General features: G+C 42.2%; 1 protein-coding gene across 4 annotated transcripts in view; it reads right to left on the bottom strand.

Moving 5' to 3' along the window:
- Positions 1-269: 269 nt before the first annotated feature.
- CANX (calnexin) overlaps positions 270-25,901 on the bottom strand; it is a 31,873-nt gene continuing 6,241 nt past the window's right edge. For 3 of the 4 annotated variants that reach the window (XM_024246769.3, XM_024246767.3, NM_001133567.1), the window contains 14 exon segments: positions 25,176-25,355; positions 24,698-24,771; positions 23,842-23,900; positions 22,625-22,766; positions 22,094-22,175; positions 21,084-21,276; positions 14,862-15,051; positions 11,366-11,479; positions 10,611-10,767; positions 8,166-8,381; positions 7,402-7,521; positions 6,383-6,509; positions 4,422-4,501; positions 270-2,594 (listed from right to left, as the gene is read on the bottom strand). In XM_024246769.3, the coding sequence (XP_024102537.3) occupies positions 2,541-2,594; positions 4,422-4,501; positions 6,383-6,509; positions 7,402-7,521; positions 8,166-8,381; positions 10,611-10,767; positions 11,366-11,479; positions 14,862-15,051; positions 21,084-21,276; positions 22,094-22,175; positions 22,625-22,766; positions 23,842-23,900; positions 24,698-24,771; positions 25,176-25,346 (1,779 nt within the window). In that variant the 5' untranslated portion in view covers positions 25,347-25,355 and the 3' untranslated portion in view covers positions 270-2,540. 4 annotated transcript variants of the gene reach the window in all.

Here is a 25,901-nt window from a genome sequence, read left to right as displayed (position 1 = left end):
CCCTCCTTTTCTGAGCTGCTGTCCACACTATTATACAACAGAAGCTACTGCACCGAAATCATGTGGGCAGGAAGAGGCAAGGGCTAAACATAAAAGGCTGCATCAAACTCAGGTGGTAAGATAAAGTCATTATTTCACTGTCCATAATAGTTTCTGCCTATTAGTGAACTCTCACATAGTGGCCAATTATAGGAAGATCAACCCACTAATTGAACATAGTAACACACACACACACTGAAGGTTACTATGAAGAAATTCAGTCAAAAGCAAACACTTAACACAGGGCTTTAATGTAACACCATTTAGTAACATGACAAATTGAAAAGTGAGGAGTACTTTGTGGATAAGAAAATGGAGGAACACATCTGATGGAGAGCGGGCATTTGACAACAATGGAACAGGTAACCAGCATGTAAAATCATAATATAAGTGTCTTTTTAAGAGCTGAAAGCTGCTGCTGGTCATTCATTAATGTGTCAGACATTTAATTAGGATGCTGGACCTTCAAAATAACTGAAAAAAGAACCAAGAAAACGCGTTTTTGTTTTGAACAAACTTTACTAAATAACCCTAGAAAGGCAATGAACGATCTGACAATTTAAGCTCTAATGATTTAAAGCTCAGCTAGAAGAAAGTGAGGCATGACATATACTGTCAACGGAGGGTGAAGGAGGCAGATTTCTGGAAATGCAATCATCCCACACATTTGCTTCAAGGAGAAACCTGCAGACATATTTTCAGGTCTTGCTAAGTAACAACTGTTTATTTGTAATCAATACATTTGGGAAAGTCTGCTATGTAGCTAAGGTCACTGTGACCACAGAACAACAGATGAAAAGCAAAAAGCACTGAACAGCAAGAAAAATACATCCCATCCTCAAAAGAATTTAAGTGAACCAGCTTAAAAAGAAAAAAAAAATAGATACAGCCTTCATCTTTTACAAATATATTTCCTTCCCAATACCTTCCCAATATAAACACTGTGGAGTGTTTATATATTCAGTGCAAGAAACAGTATCATCGGTACATTTGAAAGCCTCTAAAGAACAACTAAAGCTAAAATAACATCTAACTCTGAATATGTTTCAGTGTAGAGTAATAATAACATTATTACACTATAGTGGTGTGGGAGAGGCTCTGATAGCACCCATCTGCATTCTGCATGAAAAAACAAACCTAAGATCACTTTTTAAAAAATTCTACAAGCCATGTTAAAAAAAAATTTGAACAGGACTGCTTTATTGTGTAATTTATGACACAACTGTTACATGAATTGCAAATGAAGGCTTAAAATATTTAGCAGCTACAAAAAAAATCAGATAACTCATGCTTCATGTCACTCCTCCCACAAATACTTCTAGTCTGTTCAACTGCAGTCAATTCTGTATTGGCTCACCTGTGAATCAGACTTCTAAAGTCTTTACACAGAGTAAAAGAAATGGATAAAAATCAAAGATTGTATTCTATTCTGTACTTTGACCCTGGAAAGGTATGGGTCTGCTTAAAAGAAAGAAGAAACATACACGTAATCACAATAAAGCTTAACATTATGCAGGGCTTATAATCATTTTCAGCAACGGACTGCAAGCTGCACTGTGAAGAAAATGCATAGCAGAGGAGAAAGCTGGGGATTTGAGGAAATAGGTAAGGAAAAACAGTGTCAACACACAGTGGAAGAAGTGATGAAGACATCTACTCCGGAGCTCACGTGCCATGCCCTGCTAGCGTTCCTTAACAAGCCACCTGCTCCAGAAGGCCACAGCCTGACCCTCCCAAGTGGAGTATGAATGCCCAAGTGCCACATGAAGCCACCTCCTCCACTACCGCAAAGCTGTCTGGGAACTCAGCTACAGAACACACGCACTTTCTGGTCTAACCAACATCAAGTGAAAGATTTTTTTTTCTTATATATCTATTTTTAATACAACTTAAATGCAACTTTTATATAAATTTGGGCTTCTATTCAGTCCCTCTCCTCAATTTCCTTAGGAGGAACTGAATAATGGAAGCAAACAAAACAAGATTATAACCACAAATGACTGCACTTTAAACGTGATTATCAATTTTGAGGGACAGAGATGTGAATGTTTTACAATACCAAACTTTAAAAAAAAATCTATTATAAAAACTGCAACTCATCTCCCTAACATTTTTAAATGGTGGTATTATGTTTGCACAAACAGATTAATACATTAAATTAAGCCAAGATCTTAAAGACTGGCAAAGTTCTATCATTCTATTTTAAAAACAAAGATGTTAAAAAAAAAAAAAAAAAGAAGTTAGTTTGCTTCATGTTACATTTCACAACCATTATGTTAAATGTTTTCTTTTCTACAGAAACAGGGTCCTTTATATCACAACTGCAAGTATTTACTGCTAGATGTTTAAAGTTACACAGACTAGTGTTCAACTGGAGCCTGCTGATGGTGATGTCTTGAAGTTTTCTGAATGTCAATCTAAGGTGTGTCAGGTCCTCTCCTAGGACCACTCTTGCCGGGGAGGAGGGAGAAGAAATCACAGATCAAGCTCTTAAGATTGTTTCACTCTCTTCGTGGCTTTCTGTTTCTTGGTGATCTGTTCAAAATTTCATCCTCCTATTGATTGAAAAGAAATTCATTATAATTAGCACATTTAAAAAATAATAAAAGTTCACCATATTTTCAAGATCAGCCAGGCTGAGGGTAACTTATTTGAGGAAAAAAATGAGGAAAATGATTAGAAGAAAATGCACCAAGAATGGTTGTCTCAGAGGTGGTGGAATTATGCCTACTCTAATTCAGTTTAGTCTTTATTGTTTTCTATAAACATACACTTTTCTCAGTCTAACCCATAAACATTTTCTTAAAAAAGGATCAGACACTGTGATTTCTTAATCTTGCTTAATCCCAAACAATCTACTGGCCTATGGCACACTAGCCCCATTCTGAGGATAAGAAACCAAGGGTTCATGAAGATGGAAGGCTATCCAAGTAGACTGACTCCAAGGCTGCTGCTCTTTGTACTCTATCACAAGTTGCTAAGATTGCAAATTACCCTATGAAAATATTCTCTTTTTTTAAATGCACCAGAAACTTTTTAACGTGTGAGGGAGTTTGGGGGAAACATGGTCTCTACTTTTAAGAATTGCATTCTAGTTAAGACAGAACATATCCATGGAAAATATACAAAAGATACAGATAGCAATGACCTTTATTAATAGGAAGGCAGAGTTGTAGCTGGAAGTAAAACCTGAGGAGAGCTTTCCAGGAGAGACCAGATTCAGACACAGAGGTGCTGGGTAAAGGACTTTAGTAGGCAATGGTACAGAAAATGACTGTTCCCTTTCTCTCATACTCTATATATCCAATCTACCACAAAACCAAGATCCAGATCCCCAACTAGTTCTCATACACTCTGTTCCTCTCCTGTCACCCTTTATGGGGCCACCATATCTTTCCTAGATGATTGCAGGGACCTCCTAACTGGTCTCCCTGATTCTCCCTGGTAGATAGGAAACACAGCAGACACAGTCATCATCCTGTGACACCTGTGTCCAGTAGCCTGTGATGGCTTCCCGCTTCACTAGGAGGGAAAGCCAAGTCCACACAACAGCCTGTCTAACCCGGAGCCTTCTCCACCCTTCTTTTCTCCACTCTCTCTGTCCACTCACCATACTGGCCTTGTAGACAACCACTTTAGGCCTCAATACTGGCTGTTCTCTCTGCCTGGAATGCTCTTCCCACTTACATCCCCATGGAAAAGTTCTCTACCTCTTTCAAGTGTTTGGTTCAATGTCATCTTTCGAGTAAGGTTTTAACATGGTGACCCGCCTACCTCTAGCACTTTAAATATATTTTCCTGTTTTAATTATTCATAGTTTCTCACTTCCTAATATGCTGTGTTGTTTACTTCCTTAAAATGTTTACTGCTCATTGCCTGTTTCCCCCAAGTAAAATTTAAGCTCCCTAAAGGCAGAGTATCTTTGTCTGTCTTACTCACTGACAATGCCTGGCACAAAATGGGCACTCGACAAATGTCAGTTGAATGAATGAATGAACACATCTATGGACAACGGGGACAAAAAGTTTAGAACACAGTGATTTGTCTAAGAAATACTTTTCAGGGCACAGTAAGGAGAGGCAAATAGACTGTTAATGACCCGAAGTTTCCTTCTTAGCAAGCATTTTATTTTCCCCCTACAACCTTGTGCTTATTCCAGAAAATCATTTTCAGCTAAAAAGATACTCTTGAGATTAATATGTAGCTTAAAATTATCAAACCAAACACTGACCTGTATCACAAAGAATCCCACTTCAACAAAATTGGCTTTAACAGAATTTTTACTGCCATAAGCCACTGTAAACTACCCTATTAAAATATTACCTTTACATAAATATACCTTCAACTTGGAAAAACAAAACGTGTGACCCCTTTTCCTTTACCTCTGCTTTAGGTTTTCTGTCTTCCTCCTCTTGACTGACAGTGCCACCATCTTCTTCAGCATCACTTTTCTGTTTCTCTTCTAAGACAGAAGTTAAACAACTGAGCAAAACCTTATTATTTTTGGTGATTATACATTAGCATTAGAACACATCTCTAGATCTACAATTTTTTTTTTTTTTTTTTTTTTTTTTTTTTTTTTGAGACAGAGTCTCGCTCTGTCGCCCAGACTGGAGTGCAGTGGCGCCATCTCGGCTCACTGCAAGCTCCGCCTCCCGGGTTCACGCCATTCTCCTGTCTCTCAGCCTCCTGAATAGCTGGGACTACAGGCGCCCGTCACCATGCCCAGCTAATTTTTTGTATTTTTAGTAGAGACGGGGTTTCACCGTGTTAGCCAGGATGGTCTCCGTCTCCTGACCTCATGATCCACTCGTCTTGGCCTCCCGAAGTGCTGGGATTACAGTCATGAGCCACCGCGCCCAACCACTTTTTTTTTTGAGATCGAGTTTTGCTCTTGTCACCCAGGTTGGAGTGCAATGGCATGATCTTGGCTCACTGCAACCTCTGCCTCCAGGTTCAAGTGGTTCTCCACCTCAGCCTCCAGAGTAGCTGGGATTACAGGTGCCCACCACCACGCCTGGCTAATTTTTGTATTTTTAGTGAAATGGGGTTTCACCATGTTGGCGAGGCTGATCTCGAACTCCTGACCTCAGGTGATCCACCCACCTTGGTCTCCCAAAGTGCTGGGATTATAGGCGTGAGCCACCTTGCTCCGCCAACAATTTTTTTTTTTTTTTTTTTTTTTGAGACTGAGTCTCGCTCTGTCGCCAGGCTGGAGTGCAGTGGTGCAATCTCAGCTCACTGCAACCTCTGCCTTCCGGGTTCAAGTGGTTCTCCTGCTTCAGCCTCCCAAGTAGCTGGGACTACAGGCACCCGCTACCATGCCTGGCTAACTTTTTTATTTTAAGTAGAGACGGGGCTTCACTGTGTTGGCCAGGATGGTCTCGATCGACCTCATGATCCACCCACCTTGGCCTCCCAAAGTGCTGGGATTATAGGCATGAGCCACCATGCCTGGCCAACAATTTTTTTTTTTTTTTTTTTGAGACAGAGTCTTGCTCTGTCACCCAGGCTGGAGTGCAGTGGCGCAATCTTGGCTCACTGTAAGCTCTGCCTTCCCAGGTTCACGCCATTCTCCTGCCTCAGCCTCCTGAGTAGCTGGGACTACAGGTGTCTGCCACCACGCCCAGCTAATTTTTGTATTTTTAGTAGAGACGGGGTTTCACCGTGTTAGCCAAGATGGTCTCGACCTCCTGACCTCGTGATCCGCCTGCCTCGGCCCCCCAAAGTGCTGGAATTACAGGCGTGAGCCACCGCACCTGGCCAACAATTTTTTTTTTTAAGAGACAGGATCTCGCTGGGTCTGGTGGCTCACGCCTGTAATCGCTTGAATCCAGGAGGCAAAGGCTGCAGTGAACCGAGATCACACCACTGCACTCCAGCCTGGGCAACAAGGCCAAACCATATCAAATAAATAAATAAATAAACAAACAAACAAACAGCTGGGCATGGTAGCGCATGCCTGTGGTCCCAGCTACTTGGTGGGGTGCTGAGGTAGGAGGATCACTTGAGCCTATAAGGTCAAGGCTGCAGAGAACTGTGATTGTGCCATTGCACTCCAACCTGAGTAACAGAGTGGGACCTTGTCTTAAAAAATAAGAAAGAGAGAGAGAGACAGGGTCTCACTCTGTTGCTCAGCTGGAGTGCAGTGGCACTATGCTGGCTGACTACAGCCTTAAACTCCTGGGCTCAAGCGATTTTCCTGCTTCAACCTCCCAAAGTGCTAGCATTACAGGCTTGAGCCACCACGCCTGGCTAAAAACAATCCTTAACTTGACTGTAAAGGTTTAACAACATCGTAGGGTCTTGGCTTAAAGCAGATTTTCTGGACTCTATTTCTTACCAAGTTTCTCTTCTCCTTCCTCCTCCTCATCTCCCTTGTCCTTTTCCTCTTCCTTCTCTTCTTCCTCTTCCTTCACATCCGGTTGAGGTGCATCAGTTTTCTTATACTCCATAGCACTGGTCTGTTTCTGAAATGTTCCCCAAAGTACAATTTTGTTTACATGTTCACGTATTATGTTATATAATTCCTGAATGCCTACAGGCAAAGTTCTGTTCCAGGCTGTATACAGGGATAGATATACAGAAACGAATAAGATGTAATTCCTACCCTGAAGAGCGTGCGTGTATGTGTGTGCGTGCACATGCGCTTGTGTGTTTCAAGGTAGAACAATAAACACAAAAGGGCCAGGCAGGAAAATACAGCTCAAAAAAGTCAAGGGGACTGAGGCACATATACACAGAATAGTGGCAGAGGCTGAGGCTGGAAAAGGAACTTGGGATCCAGTTACAAAGTGCTATGAATGCCAGATGAAGCATAATCCTCATTTAGTAGAAGTAGAGGCCAAAATAAGACTTTCTTTTTTTATGATAGCATGCAAAAAAGGCTAAACAAGAAAAGCTAACAATCAGGCTGTGGTACCCCAACATCAGGCTGTGGTACCCCAATATACTGTTTTGAGAGTGCAGAAGGTGAAGGCAGAATGGATAATGAGGAATCAAAGACTGAATCACAAAGAATAGAAATAGCTATGCCAGCAGGCAAAGCTGATTATTGCCCAAGTGGCTAGTTTTGTGTCTAAGTTTATTGTTGTTTTTAGAAAGTTGCTGCCGAACACTATGGAGAGTAACAGATTAGGATAAATAATAATAGCAACCAAGGGGCTATAAATCCTGCTCCCATCTGGGCACAATAAACGGCCACTGAGGAACAGTAAGTAAGCTTTCTGAAGTCAACACCAAACATGGCTCAGTCATTACTGAGCCACTACAAAGAAAACCTCAGGCAACATATCTTAGTTATTTTTAATAATCACTAGAGTGATGTCTCTAAAATTGATTCTAAAAAAAAAAACTTCCTACCTTTCCAGAACAGCAGAAGAGGATAACCAGGAACACAGGAAGGGCTACAGTTAGAATATAGACTACCCACAGCCACGGGCGCTCTTCAGCTGCCTCAATCATCTGCCCCACAACGCCTGGCTGAAAAACAAGACAGGACTGATTGAAAGTTCCGGCTTTTGACACCAAACATAGGCCGTGTTGTTTTTCTGCAGTTCAGTTATGGCATGGCACTATGCAAGACCTTCTTTTTCAGAGAAAATGTTCATAAAATGTAAAAAAGAAATTAGAGAAAGCCTCCATCCTCTTGCTCTCCTTATAATCAAGATGATTTCACTCTCATAGGTGCAAAAGCTGGCTTCTACATCACCTGCAAAAGGCTCCCCTAACCTCAGGATCCAGTGAATTTCTTATCTCAGTATCCCTGGCTCTCCAATTCTTAGATCGGTCACATGACCAGTTGTTTGAAAATTCTATATGTAGTGTAAACCGAGATTCAACATATAAGAGTGCATTAAAATATAGCCTAAATGACAAATTTTGAAATATATACCCAGACAAATAATAAAAAAAAAACCCTGAACATAACACAAATAGACTGTAAAGCCGCTACATTAGACTAATGAAATCATGCCCCAAAACCCAATATTGTGTCTTTTGCAGGCATATGGTTATACTTTTTATGCCAATATTGCCAAATAAAGAAAAAAACCTTAACACAGACTTTCACAAAATAACAGCTCCTTACAATAACAGATACAAATGTACAAGCAGCAAACACGGACCTCAGCAGCCCCATCAGCAGCTTTCTTCAGGCCCCATCCATCATTGGCCCAATCATCGACTATTCTTCGATCAGCACAAATGATAAAGTTGTCAAAAAAAATGTCAGAGGTCATGGACCACAGCTCCAAACCAATAGCACTAAAAGGAGTCATTCTGAAAGGTTCCAGATCTTCAAAGAAATCTGGATTTGGTATTTTCCTGGGTTTCCAGATTCCCTAGAAAAAAATGTTTCAGAAAATCATTTCAGATAATGATCAACGAAAGTTTATGGTGAATCTACTGTAAGAGAAATTTTGCATAACAATGGAGAGAAATGCCAACTTCATGAAACTTGAAATAAGCAACAGGAAAATAAATAATAAATGCTACGATTGTTTTACGCACTCTGCCCCTAAGACTGCAGGACTCTAACTACTTCCAATTTCTACTATCACCCATGACCTTGGTCCAAACCAACCCCTCAAGTTCCTGGCCCATTCAACAGCCTCCACTCTTACCAACTGCTAATGAGAGTGGGAGCGTAAGTCAGTACATACTTCTTCAGTGGTGATTTAAAATAAAACGCACATGATCATCAACCAGCTATTCACTTTTAGATAATTACCTAGAGAAATACTTACAACATACACTCAGACATGTACAAGGATTATTACAGCAGCAGTGACTCTGAAAGCAAAAGTGACAATCCACCTAAATGGCCACCAACAGGAGAACAACTAAAGGGCAATTTCTTTTTCACTGTAACCTCTGCCTCCTGTGTTCAAGTGATCCTTGTGCCTCAGCCTCATGCCTAAGCAGCTGGGACTACAGGCGTGTGCCACCATACCCAGCCAATTTTTGTGCTTTTAGTAGAGATGGTGTTTCACTATGTTGGCCAGGCTGGTCTCGAATGGCTGATCTCAGGTGATCCACCCACCTCGGCCTCTCAAGTGCTGGGATTATAGGCGTGAGCCACTACGCCCAGCCTAAAGGGCAACTTTTTTAAAGTAAAACTTTTATCTTATTGTTTGACTACACAATTAAAAATACATTCACATAACATCTTTAAAGACTATGAGGAAAAAAATAAAAAATTTACAAACAGAAAAACATGTATTAGTATATGTATATATACATATACTATGCCAAGATCCTGCTGAAATGTTTTCACAGTATCAGACCAGCTTCTCCTGTTTCTGTATATGTATATACATATATTAGTATTTGTATATAAATAAAGTACAAATTAATGATTATAAGTAATTTTAATTGCCACTCTTTGTAGAGATTATAAATAATTTTACTTGGCTAGAAAGATAAAGGAACAAAGGTCTGAGGGTGTATATTTTTGCATGAGGCCTAAAGCTTCACAACCTTACTACTTGTATCCTTACCATCTCCTTTGGGCCTCAGTCTTTTTATAGTTGCAAGCATTGAAGCCAAGCAGTGAGCTGACTTGATGTAGTCAAGATGCTGACTCAAACCACAGTCCTCTACCCACCACATCACAGACTGTCCAGACTCAGCTGTGGATCCTATGGCTGAAGCAACCCTGGCACCCAAGAGCAGGGTACCCAAATCAACAGTTTTCCATTTCTCTTTTCCTTTTGTTTTTAAATATAGTTACAAAGCAACTATGAAAGTTATTCTTGGCTGGGCACAGTGGCTCCCGCCTGAAATCCCAGGACTTCGAAAGGCGAAGGCAGGTGGATCACCTGAGGTCGGGAGTTCAAGACCAGCCTGGCCAACCTGGTGAAACCCCATCTCTACTAAAAATACAAAAAATCAGCCAGGTGAGGTGGTGCACGCCTGTGCTCCCAGCTACTCAGGAGGCTGAGGCAGGAGAATCGCTTGAACCCAGGAGGTGGAGGTGGCAGTGTGCCGAGATTGCGCCATTGCACTCCAGCCTGGGCGCTAGAGTGAGACTCAGTCTCAAAAAAAGAAAGTTGACCGGATGCAGTGACTCACGCCTGTAATCCCAGCACTTTAGGAGGTTGAGGTGGGCGGATCGCGAGGTCAGGAGTTCAAGACCAGCCTGGCCAACATGGTGAAACACCGTCTCTGCTAAAGATACAAAAATTAGCCAGGCGTGGTGGCAGGTGCCTGTAATCCCAGCTACTCGGGAGTCTGAGGCAAGAGAATCGCTTGAAACCGGAAGGCAGAGGTTGCAGTGAGGCGAGATCACACCACTGCCCTCTAGCCTGGGTAGAAGAGCAAAACTACATCTCAAAAATAAATAAATAAATAAATAAATAAAGTTAAAGAAAGTTATTCACTCCAGTTTCTAGGTTTATCTTTGCAACACCTAACCCATTAAGCTCTCTTTCAACTTAGGAAGTCTACTTTCTGCTTTTAATTCAACAGCTTGAATATAATGACCAACCTGGCAGCCTTACTCTAGATAAAACTTCTATCTGAATACAAGCAGATTAATGAAAGCAACTCAACCATCAAGAGGCACAAACCTGGTAACTGGGATTGTCAATCATAGGAGGCTTCCATTTGCCTTTATAATTGGGGTTGTCAATCATAGGTCGCTGCCAGACACCACATCCAGGGGCTGACTCACATTTAGGGTTGGCAATCTGAGGAGCCTCCCATTCTCCATCCATGTCTTCATCCCTATGGAGGTACAAACAACAAATTATAAACAGGTTCTGTGATGCAGGGCTTTGAACAGCTGGCTGGCCCAGGGCTGCCAAGATCCTGCTGAAATGTTTTCACAGTATCAGACCAGCTTCTCCTGTTTCTGTATTTCCAGTAATAACAGTTTTTCAGGAAAAATTTATTTTTTAAAAAAGAAGAAAATATAATTAAAATTGTCAAATTCTACCCTGAAATTAGGGAACTTGGCTATATTTAAGTATTAAGTTTGACTTCAATAAAAACAGGTAACTTATGCTGGGTGTGGTGGCTCATGCCTGTAATCCCAGCACTTTCGGAGGCCAAGGCAGACAGATCACTTGAGGTCAGGACTTTGAGACCAGCCTGGCCAACACGGTGAAAGCCCGTCGCTACTAAAAATACAGGTGGCACACACCTGTAATCCTAGCTACTCGCACGACTGATGGAGGAGAATCGCTTGAACCCAGGAGGTGAAGGTTGCAGTGAGCCGAAACTGCGCCACTGAACTCCAGCCTGGGAGACAGAGTGAGACTCCATCTCAAAAAAACGAACAAAAAAAACCAGGTAATTAAAAAAAGTTAACAGAAGTTCTTACCAATCCTCAGGTTTCTCTGCGTCTGGATCAGGTACATACTCGGGCTCATCATCTAACCAGCCTTCAGGTTTTGTGGCCTCTTCATCTGGAATCTTAGCAGGGGCATCTTCATCCCTTAAACACAAAAGAAAAAGCCAGTTATGACAACACTGGTCACAGTATAGTACCACTTTGTGGATCAGAACAGAGTATTCTAAAAAAATTTGGTTTTAATCTCAAAATTTAAAATAATTCCTCTTAGAAAATACTTGTAAATCATATATCTGCTAAGGGCCTAGTAAAACAACTCTTTACAACTCAATAATATAAAGACAACCCAATTTAAAAATGGGCAAATGATTTTAATAGACATTTCTCCAAAGAAGATATACAAATGTATAAATATACAATACGAACATACAATAAGCATATGAAAAGATGCTTAACATCATTAGCCATCAGGGAAATGGTTCAAATCAAAACGATACCACTTAGTACCAAGTTGGCTATAATAAAAAAGACTCATAAAAACAAATGCTGGAAAGAATGTAGAGAAACTGAAACCCTCATACACTGCTGGTGGGAAAGTAAAATGGTACTGCTGATTTGGAAAACAGTTTGGCAGTTTCTCAAAAAGTTAGTTACCACATGACCCAGCAATTCCACTTTTAGGTATATATACCCAAGAGAAATGAAAATATATATCTATAGCTAGACAGAGTGGCTCATGCCTGTAATCTCAGCACTTTGGGAGGCCTAGGCAGGAGGATCACTTGAGGCCACATCAGCCTGGGCAACAAGGTGAAACCCAGTCTCTAGTAAAAAAAAATACACAAGGCCAGGTGCGGTGGCTCACACCTGTAACCCCAGCACTTTGGGAGGCCAAGGCAGGTGGATCACCTGAGGACAGGAGTTCGAGACCAGCCTGACCAATATGATGAAACCCCGTCTCTACTAAAAAATACAAAAATTAAGCCAGGTGCAGTGGCTCATGCCTGTAATCCCAACACTTTGGGAGGCCAAGGTGGGCAGATCACCTGAGGTTGGGAGTTTGAGACCAGCCTGACCAACATGGAGAAACCCTATCTCTACTAAAAATACAAAATTAGCCGGGTGTGGTGGCACATGCCTCAAATCCCAGCTACTCAGGAGGCTGAGGCAGGAGAATCACTTGAAACTGGGAGGCAGAGGTTGCAGTGAGCCAAGATCGCGCCACTGCACTCCAGCCTGGGCGACAAGAGCAAAACTCCATCTCAAAAAAAAAAAAAAAGAAAAAACATGCACAGCCAGGCACAGTGGCACACGCCTGTAATCCCAGAACTTTGGGAGGCCGATGCTGGTAGATCACTTGACATCAGAATTTTGAGACCATCCTGGCCAACATGGTGAAATCCCATCTCTACTAAAAATACAAGTATTTTTTGTAGTAGTGCGCGCTTGTAGTCCCAGCTACTTGGAGGCTGAGGCACGAGTGCAGTGGTGCACACTTGTAGTCCCAGCTACTTGGGAGGCTGAGGCACAAGAATTGTTTGAACCCGGGAGGCAGAGGTTGCAGTGAGCCGAGATCGTGCCACTGCACTCCAGCCTGGGTGACAAAACGAGACTCTGTCTCAACAAACAAACAAAAAACCCATAAAAATTAGCTAGGCGTGCATACCTGCAGTCCCAGCTACTTGGGAAGCTAAAGCGGGAGAGGATCGCTTGACCCCAGAAGGTGGAGGCTGCAGTGAGCCGTGACCGTACCACTGCACTCCCACCTGGGCAACACAGAGACCATGTCTAAAGAAAAGAGGCCAGGTATGGTGGCTCACGCCTGTAATCCCAGCACTTTGGGAGGCTGAGGCAGGTAGATCACCTGAGGTCAGGAGATTTGAGACCAGCCCGACCAACATGGTAAAACCCTGTTTCTACTAAAAATACAAAAATTAGCTGGGCGTGGTGGCATGCGCTTGTGATCCCAGCTACTTGGGAGGCTAGGGTGGGAGAATCACTTGAACTCAGGAGACAGAGGTTGCAGTGAGCCATGATGGCGCCACTGCACTCCAGCCTGGGCGACAGAGCTACACTCCATCTCAAAAAAAAAAAAAAAAGCAAGAAAAGAAAAAGCATATTTATATAAAAACCAGTACATGAACATCCATAGCAGCATTATTCATAATCACAGACAAAAAGGAGCAAACAACCTAAATGTCTACCAAAGGATGGATAAATAAAATGTGGCATTATCAAAACAGTAGAATTTATTCAATCATAAAAAGGAAAGCAGTACTGATACATGCTTCAACACAGATAAACCTGGAAAACACTGTGCTAAATGAAAGAAACTGGACAGAGAAAGCCACATACTGTAGGATTCCGTTTTATATGAAATATACAAAGTGGACAAATGTAGAGAGGCAGAAAGCAGGTTAGTGGTTGCTGGGAGTTGGGGGAGGAAACAGGGAGTGGCCGCTTAATGGGTACAGGGGCCTTCTTAGGTGATAAAGCTAGTTAAGGAATATAATACCGAACAAGGCTAAGTCCAAATCTAATATACACCAAATATACAAATAAACTTGGCATTTATACTAGTGCAGTACAAAAGTTCAGTTATATGTACCTTACCTTTCAAGGAGGAAAAAGATCATCTAGAATTTAACTGCTAAGCATAGGAGGATACTCTTACAAAGGGTAAGAATTTCTTTGTTCACTTTCTGACATTTCTGGAGTCACTGTATGAAGTTGCAAGTTCAAAGACAGCCATATACAAGAATACAGCCCCAGCTATCTTCATTTCTCCTTACTCTTCAATGTGCACCCTACATAAAAGGTCATGTAATTTCTCCCTGGCACATCAAGCTCATTGCTGCTCCTCTACTTCTGCATATCACATTCTTCAATCAGAAACCCCTTTCCGTATTCACCAACTCCTTAACTCTCACCTCACTGCCAAGTCTCAATCTGATTTGCCTTGCTCCAAGAAACCATACCTGGTTTAGGTACACCTGGTGCTCTGGTCTCCTGTGGCACCTTCTCATGAATCCTTACGACATACCACATGCCAACATCATGCCTCACAACTGGACTTCAAGCTCTGTGTAGGCAGATGGTGGTGTCCTTGTGGCTTTGTATTCCACCGCCCAACCCAGAGCAGAGAATTGAGTATTGTTTAAATAGGAAAAAGGTTATTTTTCAAATTAAAATTTAACATTTCAGTACTTCGGCTTTAAATGTGAGTTCACAGACGCCCTGGAGTAGCCAGGTTAAAGGACCTGAGATTCTGCCACAAACCAACAGTGTCACCACAGACAAACTCTATCAAGTGTGGCATTCTGTGGCTTATAAAATGGTGAGTCAATCCAGATGATGACATTATGGCCCCTTTCCAGCTATAGTACTCTATATTTTCCCTACAGATTAGACTGCATCGTGGATTACTGAAATTATCAGAGCTTACTCAACCAACATTTGGTTGTTCAAGCCACATGGAATACATGAAATGCTCCCTTACACTTGAAGACAGGTCCCCAAGACTCACCAGTCATCTGGCTTGACAGCTTCTGGATCTGGGATTTTTGGTCTTTCATCCCAATCCTCGGGCTTCCGGTCTTCTGGGTCCTCAATTTCACGTGAAGGATTTACAGGAGGAGTCATGTCATTGAGCAGATTTCCACTATTCACCACAGATTGGTCAACTAGTATTTCAAAACTATTATCTGGATTCAAGACTGAAAAAAAACATTAAATGGAATTAAAAGTACTTAATTTTCCAAGCTCCCTTTACCATAATACAAAAGATCATGACTTCTAACATGAAACATGAAACAGCAGAAGTATGACCTGAGGCTTTGGGGTAAGAACAATGCCTGGCTCTTGGGGTCTTGGGCAAGTTAACGCCCATTTCCTTATGCACAAAACATAAATGCTTAGTTCCTCAGGTTTCTAAGAATTACAGCAAATGATAGTTAAAATCTTTAACACCAAAGACTTTACTTATAGACACTAAAAAAAAAAAAAAAAAAAAAAAAAAAAAAAAAAATCAAGAAACTACATAAACCAACACAATTATTGGGCTTACACATATACACCAGTGAGAAGACAAATACATGGACTTATAACTACTTCCCAGTACAAAAGGTCCATTTCTTCATTTTTAATAGAGCTGGTATTATTACCACGTTACTGAAATTACACAAACTTCTATTTTATTAAAACGCATGTCCACTCATGATTCTACTTTCTACTTTTTAACTCTCATGGAGAATGAAAAAACAATTTTAAATCTATAAAAGCATTTTTTAAATTTTAGTTTTTTGAGACAGAGTCTCACTTTGTCTGCCAGGCTGGAGTGCAGTGGTGTGATCTCGGTTAACTGCAACGCCCGCCTCCCAGGTTCAAGTGATTCTCCTGCCTCAGCCTCCGCAGTAGCTGGAACTACAGGCAGCCCCGTGCCACGACGCCCAGCTAACTTTTTGTGTTTTAAGTAGAGACGGGGTTTTGCAATGTTGCCCAGGCTGGTCTCAAACTCCTGAGCTCAGGCAATCTGCCCAACCTCAGCCTCCCAAGGTGTTAAGACTACAGGTGTGAGCCACCGTGCCCAGCCACATGGGCCCCATAAAAGCATCTTAAGTGTGATGTATATTAAAGCCCAGATTCCACACCTAGATATCTAATACACGGGAGATTGAGTTACAGCACATCCAAACAAGGAATCCTATGCTGCTGTGTCAGTGATAATGAAAATGAGTATTTTTGTGAGGAAGAACTTCACACTCTTTTGTTGTTGAGAAAGTTAGGGCTGGGTGTGGTGGCTCATGCCTATAATCCCAGCACTTTGGGAGGCTAAGGCAGGTGGATCACTTGAGGCCAGGAGTTCGAGACCAGCCTGGCCAACATGGTGAAACCCTGTCTCTACTAAAAATACAAAAACTAGGTGGGCATGTTGGTGCACACCTGTAAACCCAACTACTTGGGAGGCTAAGGCACAAGAATCGCTTGAACCTGGGAGGTGGAGATTGCAGCGTTTCTGTCTCAAATAAAAAAAGGCCGGGCGCAGTAGCTCACACCTGTAATCCCAGCACTTTGGGAGGCTGAGACGGGCGAATCACGAGGTCAGGAGATCGAGACCATCCTGGCTAACACAGTGAAACCCCTCTCTACTAAAAATACAAAAAATTAGCCCAGCATGGTGGCGGGCACCTGTAGTCCCAGCTACTCAGGAGGCTGAGGCAGGAGAATGGCGTGAATCCGGGAGGCGGAGTTTGCAATGAGCGGAGATCGCACCAGTGCACTCCAGCCTGGGCAACAGAGCAAGACTCCGTCTCAAAAAAAATAAATAAAAATAAAAAAGTTAGATATAACACGTAAAGTTGTATATGTGTATATACACGTATTGACAAATATATATCACAATGCTGATGCTTAAGATAATTTTAAGTGACTTCTTTGTGTATGTTTTTATTGACATATCGTACTTGTACGTATTTTCGGGGTACGTGTGATATTTTGATACGTGTATATAATGTGTAATGACCAAATCACAGTCATTGGACGGGCCCAGTGGCTCATGCCTATAATCCCAGCACTCTGGGAGGCTGAGGCAGGCCCATCATTTGAGGTTGGGAGTTCGAGACCAGCCTGACCAACGTGGTGAAACCCCGACTCTACTAAACATACAAAAAAATTGGCCGGGCATGGTGGCGCATGCCTGTAGTCCCAACTACTCGGGAGACTGAGGCAGGAGAATCGCTTGAACCCGGGAGGCAGAAGTTGCAGTGAGCTGAGATCAGGCCACTGCACTCCAGCCTGGGCAACAGAGCGAGACTCTCATCTCAAAAAAAAAAACAAAAAAAACAAAAAGAAAACAACAAAAAAAAAAATCACAGTAATTGAAATATCTGTAACCTTAAACATTTACCTTTTCTTTCTTTTTATTTTATAGAGACAGAGTCTCATTCTGTGACCCATGCTGGAGTGCAGTGGCCCAATCATAGATCACTGCGATCTCGAAATCCTGGACTCCAGGGATCCACACAGCCTCCCGAGCACCTGGGACTATAGGTACATGCTACCAAGCCTGAACAATTGTTTTTTTGTAGGAACAAGGTCTCACTATGCTGCCCGGGCTGGTCTAGAACTCCTGGCCTCAAGTGATCCTCCTGCCTCAGCCTCCCAAAAGCACAGGAATTATATGCCTGAGCCACTGCACCTGGCTCCATTTACTTTTTCTTTGTATTGGGAAGATTACAATTCTCTTCCAGCTCTTCTGAAACATATCATAAATTGTTCTAACTATAATTTCTCTACTGTACTATCAAATATTAGAATTTATTCCTTCTACCTTATTTCTGTACCAATTAACCAACTTGTCTTCAACCCCTCTCCTTCGCTTTGTTTTCTTTTTGCTTATTTATGGCTTCTGAATTTCTATACCTTAAATATGTATTACTTTTGGAAATAACAAAAAAAGGTTAAGCCGGGCTCAGTGGCTCACGCCTCTAATCCTAGCACTTTGGGAGGCCGAGGTGGGCGGATCAACAGATGGCCAAGAGTTCGAGATCAGCCTGGCCAACAAGGCTTTACTAAAAATACAAAAATTAGTTGGACATGGTGGTGTGTGCCTGTAATCCCAGCTACTGGGGAGGCTGAGATGGGAGAATCACTGGAACCCGGGAGGCGGAGGCTGCAGTGAGCCAAGATGGTGCCACTGCACTCCAGCCTGGATGACAAAGCAAGACTCCGTCACAAAAAAAAGAAAACAAGGTTGTTATATTCTAGGCTGGGTACAGTGACTCACACCTGTAATCCCAGCACTTTCGGGAGCTGAGGTGGGCAGATCACTTGAGGTCAGGAGTTTGAGACCAGCCTGGCCAACATGGTGAAACAGAAAAATTAGCTGGAAAAAAATAATAATAATTAAAAAAAAAAAGAAAGAAAAATTAGCTGGGCATGGTGGCACAAGCCTGTAATCCCAGCTACTCAGGAAGCTGTGGCAAGAGAATCGCTTGAACCCGGGAGGCAGAGGTAGGCCAAGATCACGCCACTGCACTTCCGCCTGGGTGACAGAGCAACACTCCGCCTCAAAAAAATTAAAAAGGCAATCCGGGAGCGGGGGCCCACGCCTATAACCCAGCAGTTTGGGAGGCTGAGGCGGGCAGATCACCTGAGGTCGGGAGTTTGAGACCAGCCTGACCAACATGGAGAAAACCCATCTCTACTAAAAAAAAAAAAAAAATTAGCCAGGCATGGTGGCACATGCCTGTAATCCCAGCTAGCTACTTGGGAGGCCGAGGCAGGAGAATCGCTTAAACGCAAGAAGCAGAGATTGTGGTGAGCCAAGATCACACAATTGCACTCCAGCCCGGGGAACAAGAGTGAAACTCCATCTCAAAAAAAAAAAAAAAAAAAAAGGGTATTATATTCTTCAGAAAGAGGCATGCCTATTTATGATCTCAAACTAGCAGGAAAAGCTTCAATAAACAAACAAACCAAAAAAAAAACCCTGTATCAAAATGATTCAATTCAATTGTCAATTGTCAAGGTATTGGAGCATCCAAAGAAGTTCAACTACAAGATACTTCTGAAAAACTATTTTCATTGAATTTATGTATAATTATACATATAACTTATTCTATTATTCAACATTTCTTAACAAAAAAAAAAAAAAAAAAAAAGGAAGAAATTAGGTAGATCAGCAAAGCTCTTTATAGGATACAAAAAAAAGACCTTTTTTTTTTTTGGAGTGGGGGATGGAGTCTCACTGTGTTGCCCAGGCTGGAGTGCAACGGCATGACCTTGGCTCACCGCAACCTCCGCCTCCCGGGTTCAAGCAATTCTCCTGCCTCAGCCTCCTGGGTAGCTGGGATTACAGGCGCCCACCACCCTGCCCAGCTAATTTTTGTATTTTCAGCAGAGACGAGGTTTCACCATATTGGCCAGGCTGGTCTTGAACACCTGACCTCAAGTGATCTGCTCGCCTCAGCCTCCCATCGTGCTGGGATTACAGGCGTGAGCCACCATGTCCAGCAAAAAAATACCAATTTTTTTTTTTTTTTTTGAGACAGAGTCTTCCTGTCGCCCAGGCTGGAGTGCAGTGTCACAACCTGGCTCACTGCAACCTCTGCTTCCCGGGTTCAAGCAATTCTCCTGCCTCAGCCTCCCGAGTAGCTGGGATTACAGGCACCCTCCACCATGCCCGGCTAATTTTTGTATTTTTAGTAGAGACGGGGCTTCACCATGTTGGCCAGGCTGGTCTTAAACTCCTGACCTCAGGTGATCCGCCCACCTCGGCTGCCCAAAGTGCTGGGATTATAGGCATGAGCCACCGTGCCCAGCCAAAAATACCTATTCTATTCTTAAAATTATCTCGAACCTCAGTTCCTGTGGAAAAGAAATTTTTTGGGTTTTTTGTTTTTTTGAGACAGCATCTCACTTTGTCACCCAGGCTACAGTGCAGTGGCAAGATCATGGCTCACTACAGTCTCGACTTCCTGGGCTCAAGCAATCCTCCTACCTCAGCCTCCTGAGTAGCTGAAACTATAGGCACATGCCACTATACTCAGTTAATTTCTCAATATTTTTTAGAGACGGGGTCTGACTATGTTGTCAGGCTGGTTTGGAACTCCTGGACTCAAGCAATCCATCTGATTCAGCCTCCCGAAGTGTTAGGATTACAGGTGTGGGCCACCATACCTGGCCAAGAAGCTTCTTTTAATGCTGACAAATTAAAGTCATTTCCCAACTAAGATAATAAAGTGAAGAGATTCTTTTGTTTCGTGGAGAGGGGACAGAATCTTCCTCTGTCGCCCAGGCTGGAGTGCAGTGATACAACCTCGACTCACTGCAACCTCTGCCTCCTGGGTTAATGTAATTCTGCTGCCTCAGCCTCCCGAGTAGCTAGGATTACACCAGCTACTCGACACCACGCCCAGCTAATTTTTGTATTTTTAGTACAGACGGGGTTTTACCATGCTGGCCATGCTGGTCTCGAATGCCTGACCTCAAGTGATCCACCCACCTCGGCCTCCCAAAGTGCTGGGATTACACGCATGAGCAACCATACTAGGCTGAGATTCTTCTTATTTGGAGGCTGGGGTACTCTCCAGATATTTTTTTTTGAGACGGAGTCTTGCTCTGTCTCCCAGGCTGGAGTGCAGTGGCGCGATCTCGGCTCTCACTGCTAGCTCCACCTCCCGGGTTCACGCCATTCTCCTGCCTCAGCCTCCCGAGTAGCTGGGACTACAGGTGCCCACCACCACGCCCGGCTAATTTTTTTGTATTTTTAGTAGAGATGGGGTTTCACCGTGTTAGCCAGGATGGTCTTGATCTCCTGACCTTGTGATCCACCCGCCTCGGACTCCCAAAGTGCTGGGATTACAGGCGTGAGCCACCGCACCCAGCCTTTTTTTTTTTTTTGAGATGGAGTCTCACTGTCGCCCAGGCTGGAATGCTGTGGCACAATGATCTTGGCTCCCTCCCAGGTTCAAGCAATTCCCCCTGCCTCAGCCTCCCAACTAGCTGGGGTTACAGGCGTGCGCCACCATGCCTAGCTAGTATTTGTATTTTTAGTAGAGATGGAGTTTCAACATTTTGGCCAGACTGTTCTCGAATTCCTGATCTCAGGTGATCTGCCCATCTCGGCCTCCCAAAGTGCTGGGATTACAGGCGTGAGCCACAGTGCCCGGCCAGATATACGATCTTTAAATTAAATGGATGATATATATGTAATACCATAAGCCCCCAAACTAATGCTTTTTCTTACTTAGTGTGTAAAGATGTGTTTTCTTATCAGTAAAATAGGTCTTCAGATCTGCATCTGGCCTCTTAGCATGTTTTTCTTCATAAATACCCGTTTTGGGGTTTTTGTGTCGGAAGATGAAGTGCAGTTTATAGTCCTCTCCACATTTATCTGGACCAAACATAATCGTATAAGGGGTCTTGTCGTGGAACTGATCCTTCAGAAACAAAAAAGGATTATTTGAAGTCACTGTAGTCAAAGTGTTCAAAAGCAACGTTTCAAAAGCGTATGATAATTCCTCTTATAAAATTCCAAATATATTAGTGACAGTTAAAGGAAAAGCTAACTACAAGTTTGTTTAGTAAAAAGGAATAACCAGCAATCATCAGTAAATTTAAAATAACATTTAAGTGTCTAAAAAAAAAGTAATGCACACATCTAGACAGTTATTGCTTCCTCATAAAACAAAGAAAGAAGCTTGCTAAAACTAAAACTTACACAGAAGCAAAACCAGAAATTCAGATAAAAACAGTTGGTAACAACTTTGTAATTTACACTTCGAATAAAAAGCATGTTAGTGTCAAAGTCAATATTCCCAACTCATCAAAAGAGTTAAACAGCAGGGTAGGAAGCCTTTATTTTCACAATTATTACAAAATTCTTTTTTTTTTTTTTTTTTGAGACGGAGTCTCGCTTTGTCGCCCAGACTAGAGTGCACTGGCGCGATCTTGGCTCACTGCAAGTTCCGCCTCCCAGGTTCACGCCATTCTCCTGCCTCAGCCTCCCCATTGGCTGGGACTACAGGTGCCCACCACCACCCCCAGCTAATTTTTTGTATTTTTAGTAGAGATGGGGTTTCACCATGTTAGCCAGATAGTCTCGATCTCCTGACCTCGTGGATCCGCCTGCCTTGGCTTCCCAAAGTGCTGGGAGCTGGGATTACAGGCGTGAGCCACCGCACCCGGCCCAATTACAAAATTCTTACAAGGTAATAGTGGGTGTCCAGCCACATTCCAGAAATAGGAATTACATACCAGGTTGAGTTCTGGTGTTTTAGAAAGCAGTTTCACATAGGCACCACCACATTCTATTCCATTTTGGAAATTAACCTCATACCTAATATCAGAGAGAAAAGTAGAAAACTGTATGACATTTTGAAAGATCGAAACTCTCTTAACGTATTTCCTCTCTCCCTCATCTTGGTCATGTTTTATCATAGGTCAAATGTTTACCCTTACAAAGGATTCCATCTTCTATTGTTTTTGAATAGTTATCAAATCCCACAAAAATAAATAAAATTAAATTGAACATTAATGCAGATTTCCAGTAAATTTGTTCTGCAAAATCTACAAGTTATTTAGAGTCAGGAAAATGAGTAACCAGTTTCTTTCAAAATAATGCATTAGGCAGGAAAAACTATTAATTACAAGGTGTCTAAATTCACCCAAAAATCCCTACCACCATTTATATAATCTCATAATTTTTTAACATAGAGTAAAAGTTGTATAATGTCTTCTAAGATTACCCTTTGTAGAAAGGTTTTATCCAACAAGCATTTCACTTACTGAACAATGAGAGGCTTGGTGTCAAACAGGAAGGGCTTGTTCAGTTTAGCAGAGATGGCATGATGCTTGGCCCGAGACATCAATACAAGCCCTTTATCACCTGGAAGCTTTGATTCCTTCATTTCATCTACCTCCCACTTTCCTACAGGACAACACAAAAAAGTTCCACTGCTTAACTCTACCTCCAAAGGTCCTTTAAATGCCAAAAAAAAAAAAAAAACAACAAAAAAAAACACCTCCTAGTTGCATAAATATATTATACTGGGGCAGCCGTGGTGGCTCACACCTGTAATCCCAGCACTTAGGGAGGCTGAGGGCGGGCGGATCACTAAAGGTCAGGAGTTCAAGACCAGCCTGGCCAACATGGTGAAACCCCATCTCTAATAAAAACACAAAAATTAGCCGGGCGTGGTGATGGGCACCTGTAATCCCAGGTACTCGGTAGGCTGAGGCAGGAAATTGCTTGAACCCAAGAAACAGAGGTTGTGGTGAGCCAAGATCACGCCACTCTATTCCAGAAGCCTGGGTGGCAAGAGTAAGACTCCGTCTCAAAAAAAGTAAATAAATAATAAATAAACACACTTTATTTGGCAAATATTATTAGGATATGGCTTTTTAAAACTGTAATGTATTATACTACTGTCTAGAAATGACCTATTTCCAACATTCAGTAGCACAGGTGATTAAACAGATCTAATCCTATTAAATATAAGGCTACACATGCACCCCTGAACCTTAAATAAAATAAAATAAAATAAAATAAATATTAGGCAACACACAAAGGTGGCAAAACTTCCATGAAAAAATCTTTTTTTTTTTTTTTTTTGAGACGGAGTCTCGCCCTGTTGCCCAGGCTGGAGTGCAGTGGCGCGTTCTCGGCTCACTGCAAGCTCCGCCTCCCGGGTTCACACCATTCTCCTACCTCAGCCTCCCCAGCAGCTGGGACTACAGATGCACGCCGCCACGCCCAGCTAATTTTTTGTATTTTCAGTAGAGACGGGGTTTCACTGTGTTAGCCAGGATGGTCTCGATCTCCTGACCTCGTGATCCGCCTGCCTTGGCTTCCCAAAGTGCTGGGATTACAGGCGTGAGCCACCGCACCCGGCTGGAAAAACCTTAAAGCTTACTATTTCCCTTTTAAACTAGTCTTAGGAAATGCCATGGAGACATGTCAAACCTCTATCTGCTATTATATCTAAACCAAATGGAATTCTCACCATCATATTTGGCAATTTCATCATCGGTATCATCTTTCTTGGCTTTGGATAAAATCCACCTGTAAGTAACACAAATCCCAAAATCAGTCTTAAAATGACAGTTGACTTGCGAGGGAAAGTTATGTAAATATTCATAAAAGTAGGACCTATTCTGCTCTTAGCCTATTTAACCACTCTACTTCCAACCTTTAAATCTGTCACACAACTAATGATAACACATTATCTTCAACTCACAAACCTATATGAAAAAGTACCAAACCTATGAGATAATTCCACTGATGTTTTAACATCAAGAGAAAATTTTTTTCCTCAATCAAAGAACAAAATATAGGGTAGAGTGGGGGAGGGAAAGGAGTGGAAGTAAAAACCACAAATTCCAAAAGTCTATTTTCCTACATGGATGTTAACACTGAAGATATTAAAGTTAGAAATTTCATGCCAGGTGCGGTGGCTCACGCCTGTAATGCCAACAATTTGGGAGGCTGAGGCAGGTGGATCACCTGAGGTCAGGAGTTCAAGACCAGCCTGGCCAACATGTCAAAACCCCATCTCTACTAAAAAAAAAAAATACACACACAAATTAGCTAGCATGGTGGCACATGCCTATAATCCCAGCTACTTGGGAGGCTGAAGCAGGAGAATCACTTCAACCCAGGAGATGGAGGTGGCAATGAGCCGGTATCACGCCATAGCACTCCAGCCCAGGCAAAAGAGCGAAATTCTGTCTCAAAAAATAAAAAAATAAAATAAAGTTAGACATTTCACTATATAAGATGCTATCCAAAAAGGAATCTACTATCCCATCTTATTTACATAATGTTTGCCTCTAAGATATATTTCTCTGGAAAACACTTACCCTGACAGAGTTCCTCTGTCAAAAGAATCAGCAAAATATACTTCCCCTGTTGGAACTGGAGCTTTGTAAGTAACCTGTATTAAATACATAAATGAATTAAAAATTTAAATTTTAGCAACATGCCTTTTTACCTAGAATCTATTCTCCTGGTTTGCTTTCAACTGTCACAAAAATTTCATAGCTGGCCTTCAAATTCAACCCATATAATTGGCCTCTAGCAAGACAAAGGCTGCCAGAGAGATCAGTAAGTATTTTAGCGAATTCTGCTTTCCCTTTGAAAACATTCCAAATTTATCTTCACGATGTTTTTCTTTTATATTTTATTAGAGATATCATCTCCCTGTGTTGCCAAGGCTGGACTCACACTCCTGTCCTAGGCCTCCTGAGTAGTTGAGACTACATTTCCCTGCACCTGGCTATCTTCATAATTTTATCATCTCAAGAGGTAAAAGGAATAGATTCAAAGACCATTTCAAACCTTGGGAGATGAAGGAGGAGCAGTGGTATCTGGTTTTGAGTCTTCTACCTCTTCAATGACATCGTCAAGGTCATCCTCAATATCAATCACATCATCATCATGTCCATCATGAGCCTCAACAATAGCAGTTCCAAGCACCAGTAACATACACAGCAACCACTTCCCTTCCATGATCTTGATCTACACATAAAAAGAGCAAAATCAGTTAAATGTCTTGCCACCTATCAGACTTCATGAAGACCACTAACCTCCCTCTCATTTAAAATTAAAGCTTTCAAATCGCAGAGCTAGAAAGAACTTATTAATTTCACTTCATCGATAAGGAAAGGCAGCCTAGAGAGATCAAAGGGTTTCCCTAAAATCAGTTAAAAGATTCCATTTCTAGAAAATTTCAAAATAAAACTGAAACACACACAACATCCTCATATAGAGAGGATTGGTTACACAGATGTGGGGCATTCAAATACAATTGCCAACAAACTTTTGCATTTGTAAAGTGCTTTACAACAGACAAAAGCCCTTTCACACACTAATTTACAGGGGGTACCTGTTAAAACATTACAATGAAATAACAGAGATGGCCGGGCACCATGGCTCACGCCTGTAATCCCAGCACTTTGGGAGGCCGAGGCAGGTGGATCACTAGGTCAGGAGTTCACGACCAGCCTGGCCAACATGGCGAAACTCTTCTTTACTAAAAATACAAAAATTAGCTGGGCGCAATAG

This window comes from Pongo abelii, chromosome 4 (genome assembly GCF_028885655.2).
Source record: "Pongo abelii isolate AG06213 chromosome 4, NHGRI_mPonAbe1-v2.0_pri, whole genome shotgun sequence".
In the NCBI taxonomy this organism is placed as follows: Eukaryota; Metazoa; Chordata; class Mammalia; order Primates; family Hominidae; genus Pongo; species Pongo abelii.
This window is presented reverse-complemented; position numbering and strand designations above follow the sequence as displayed.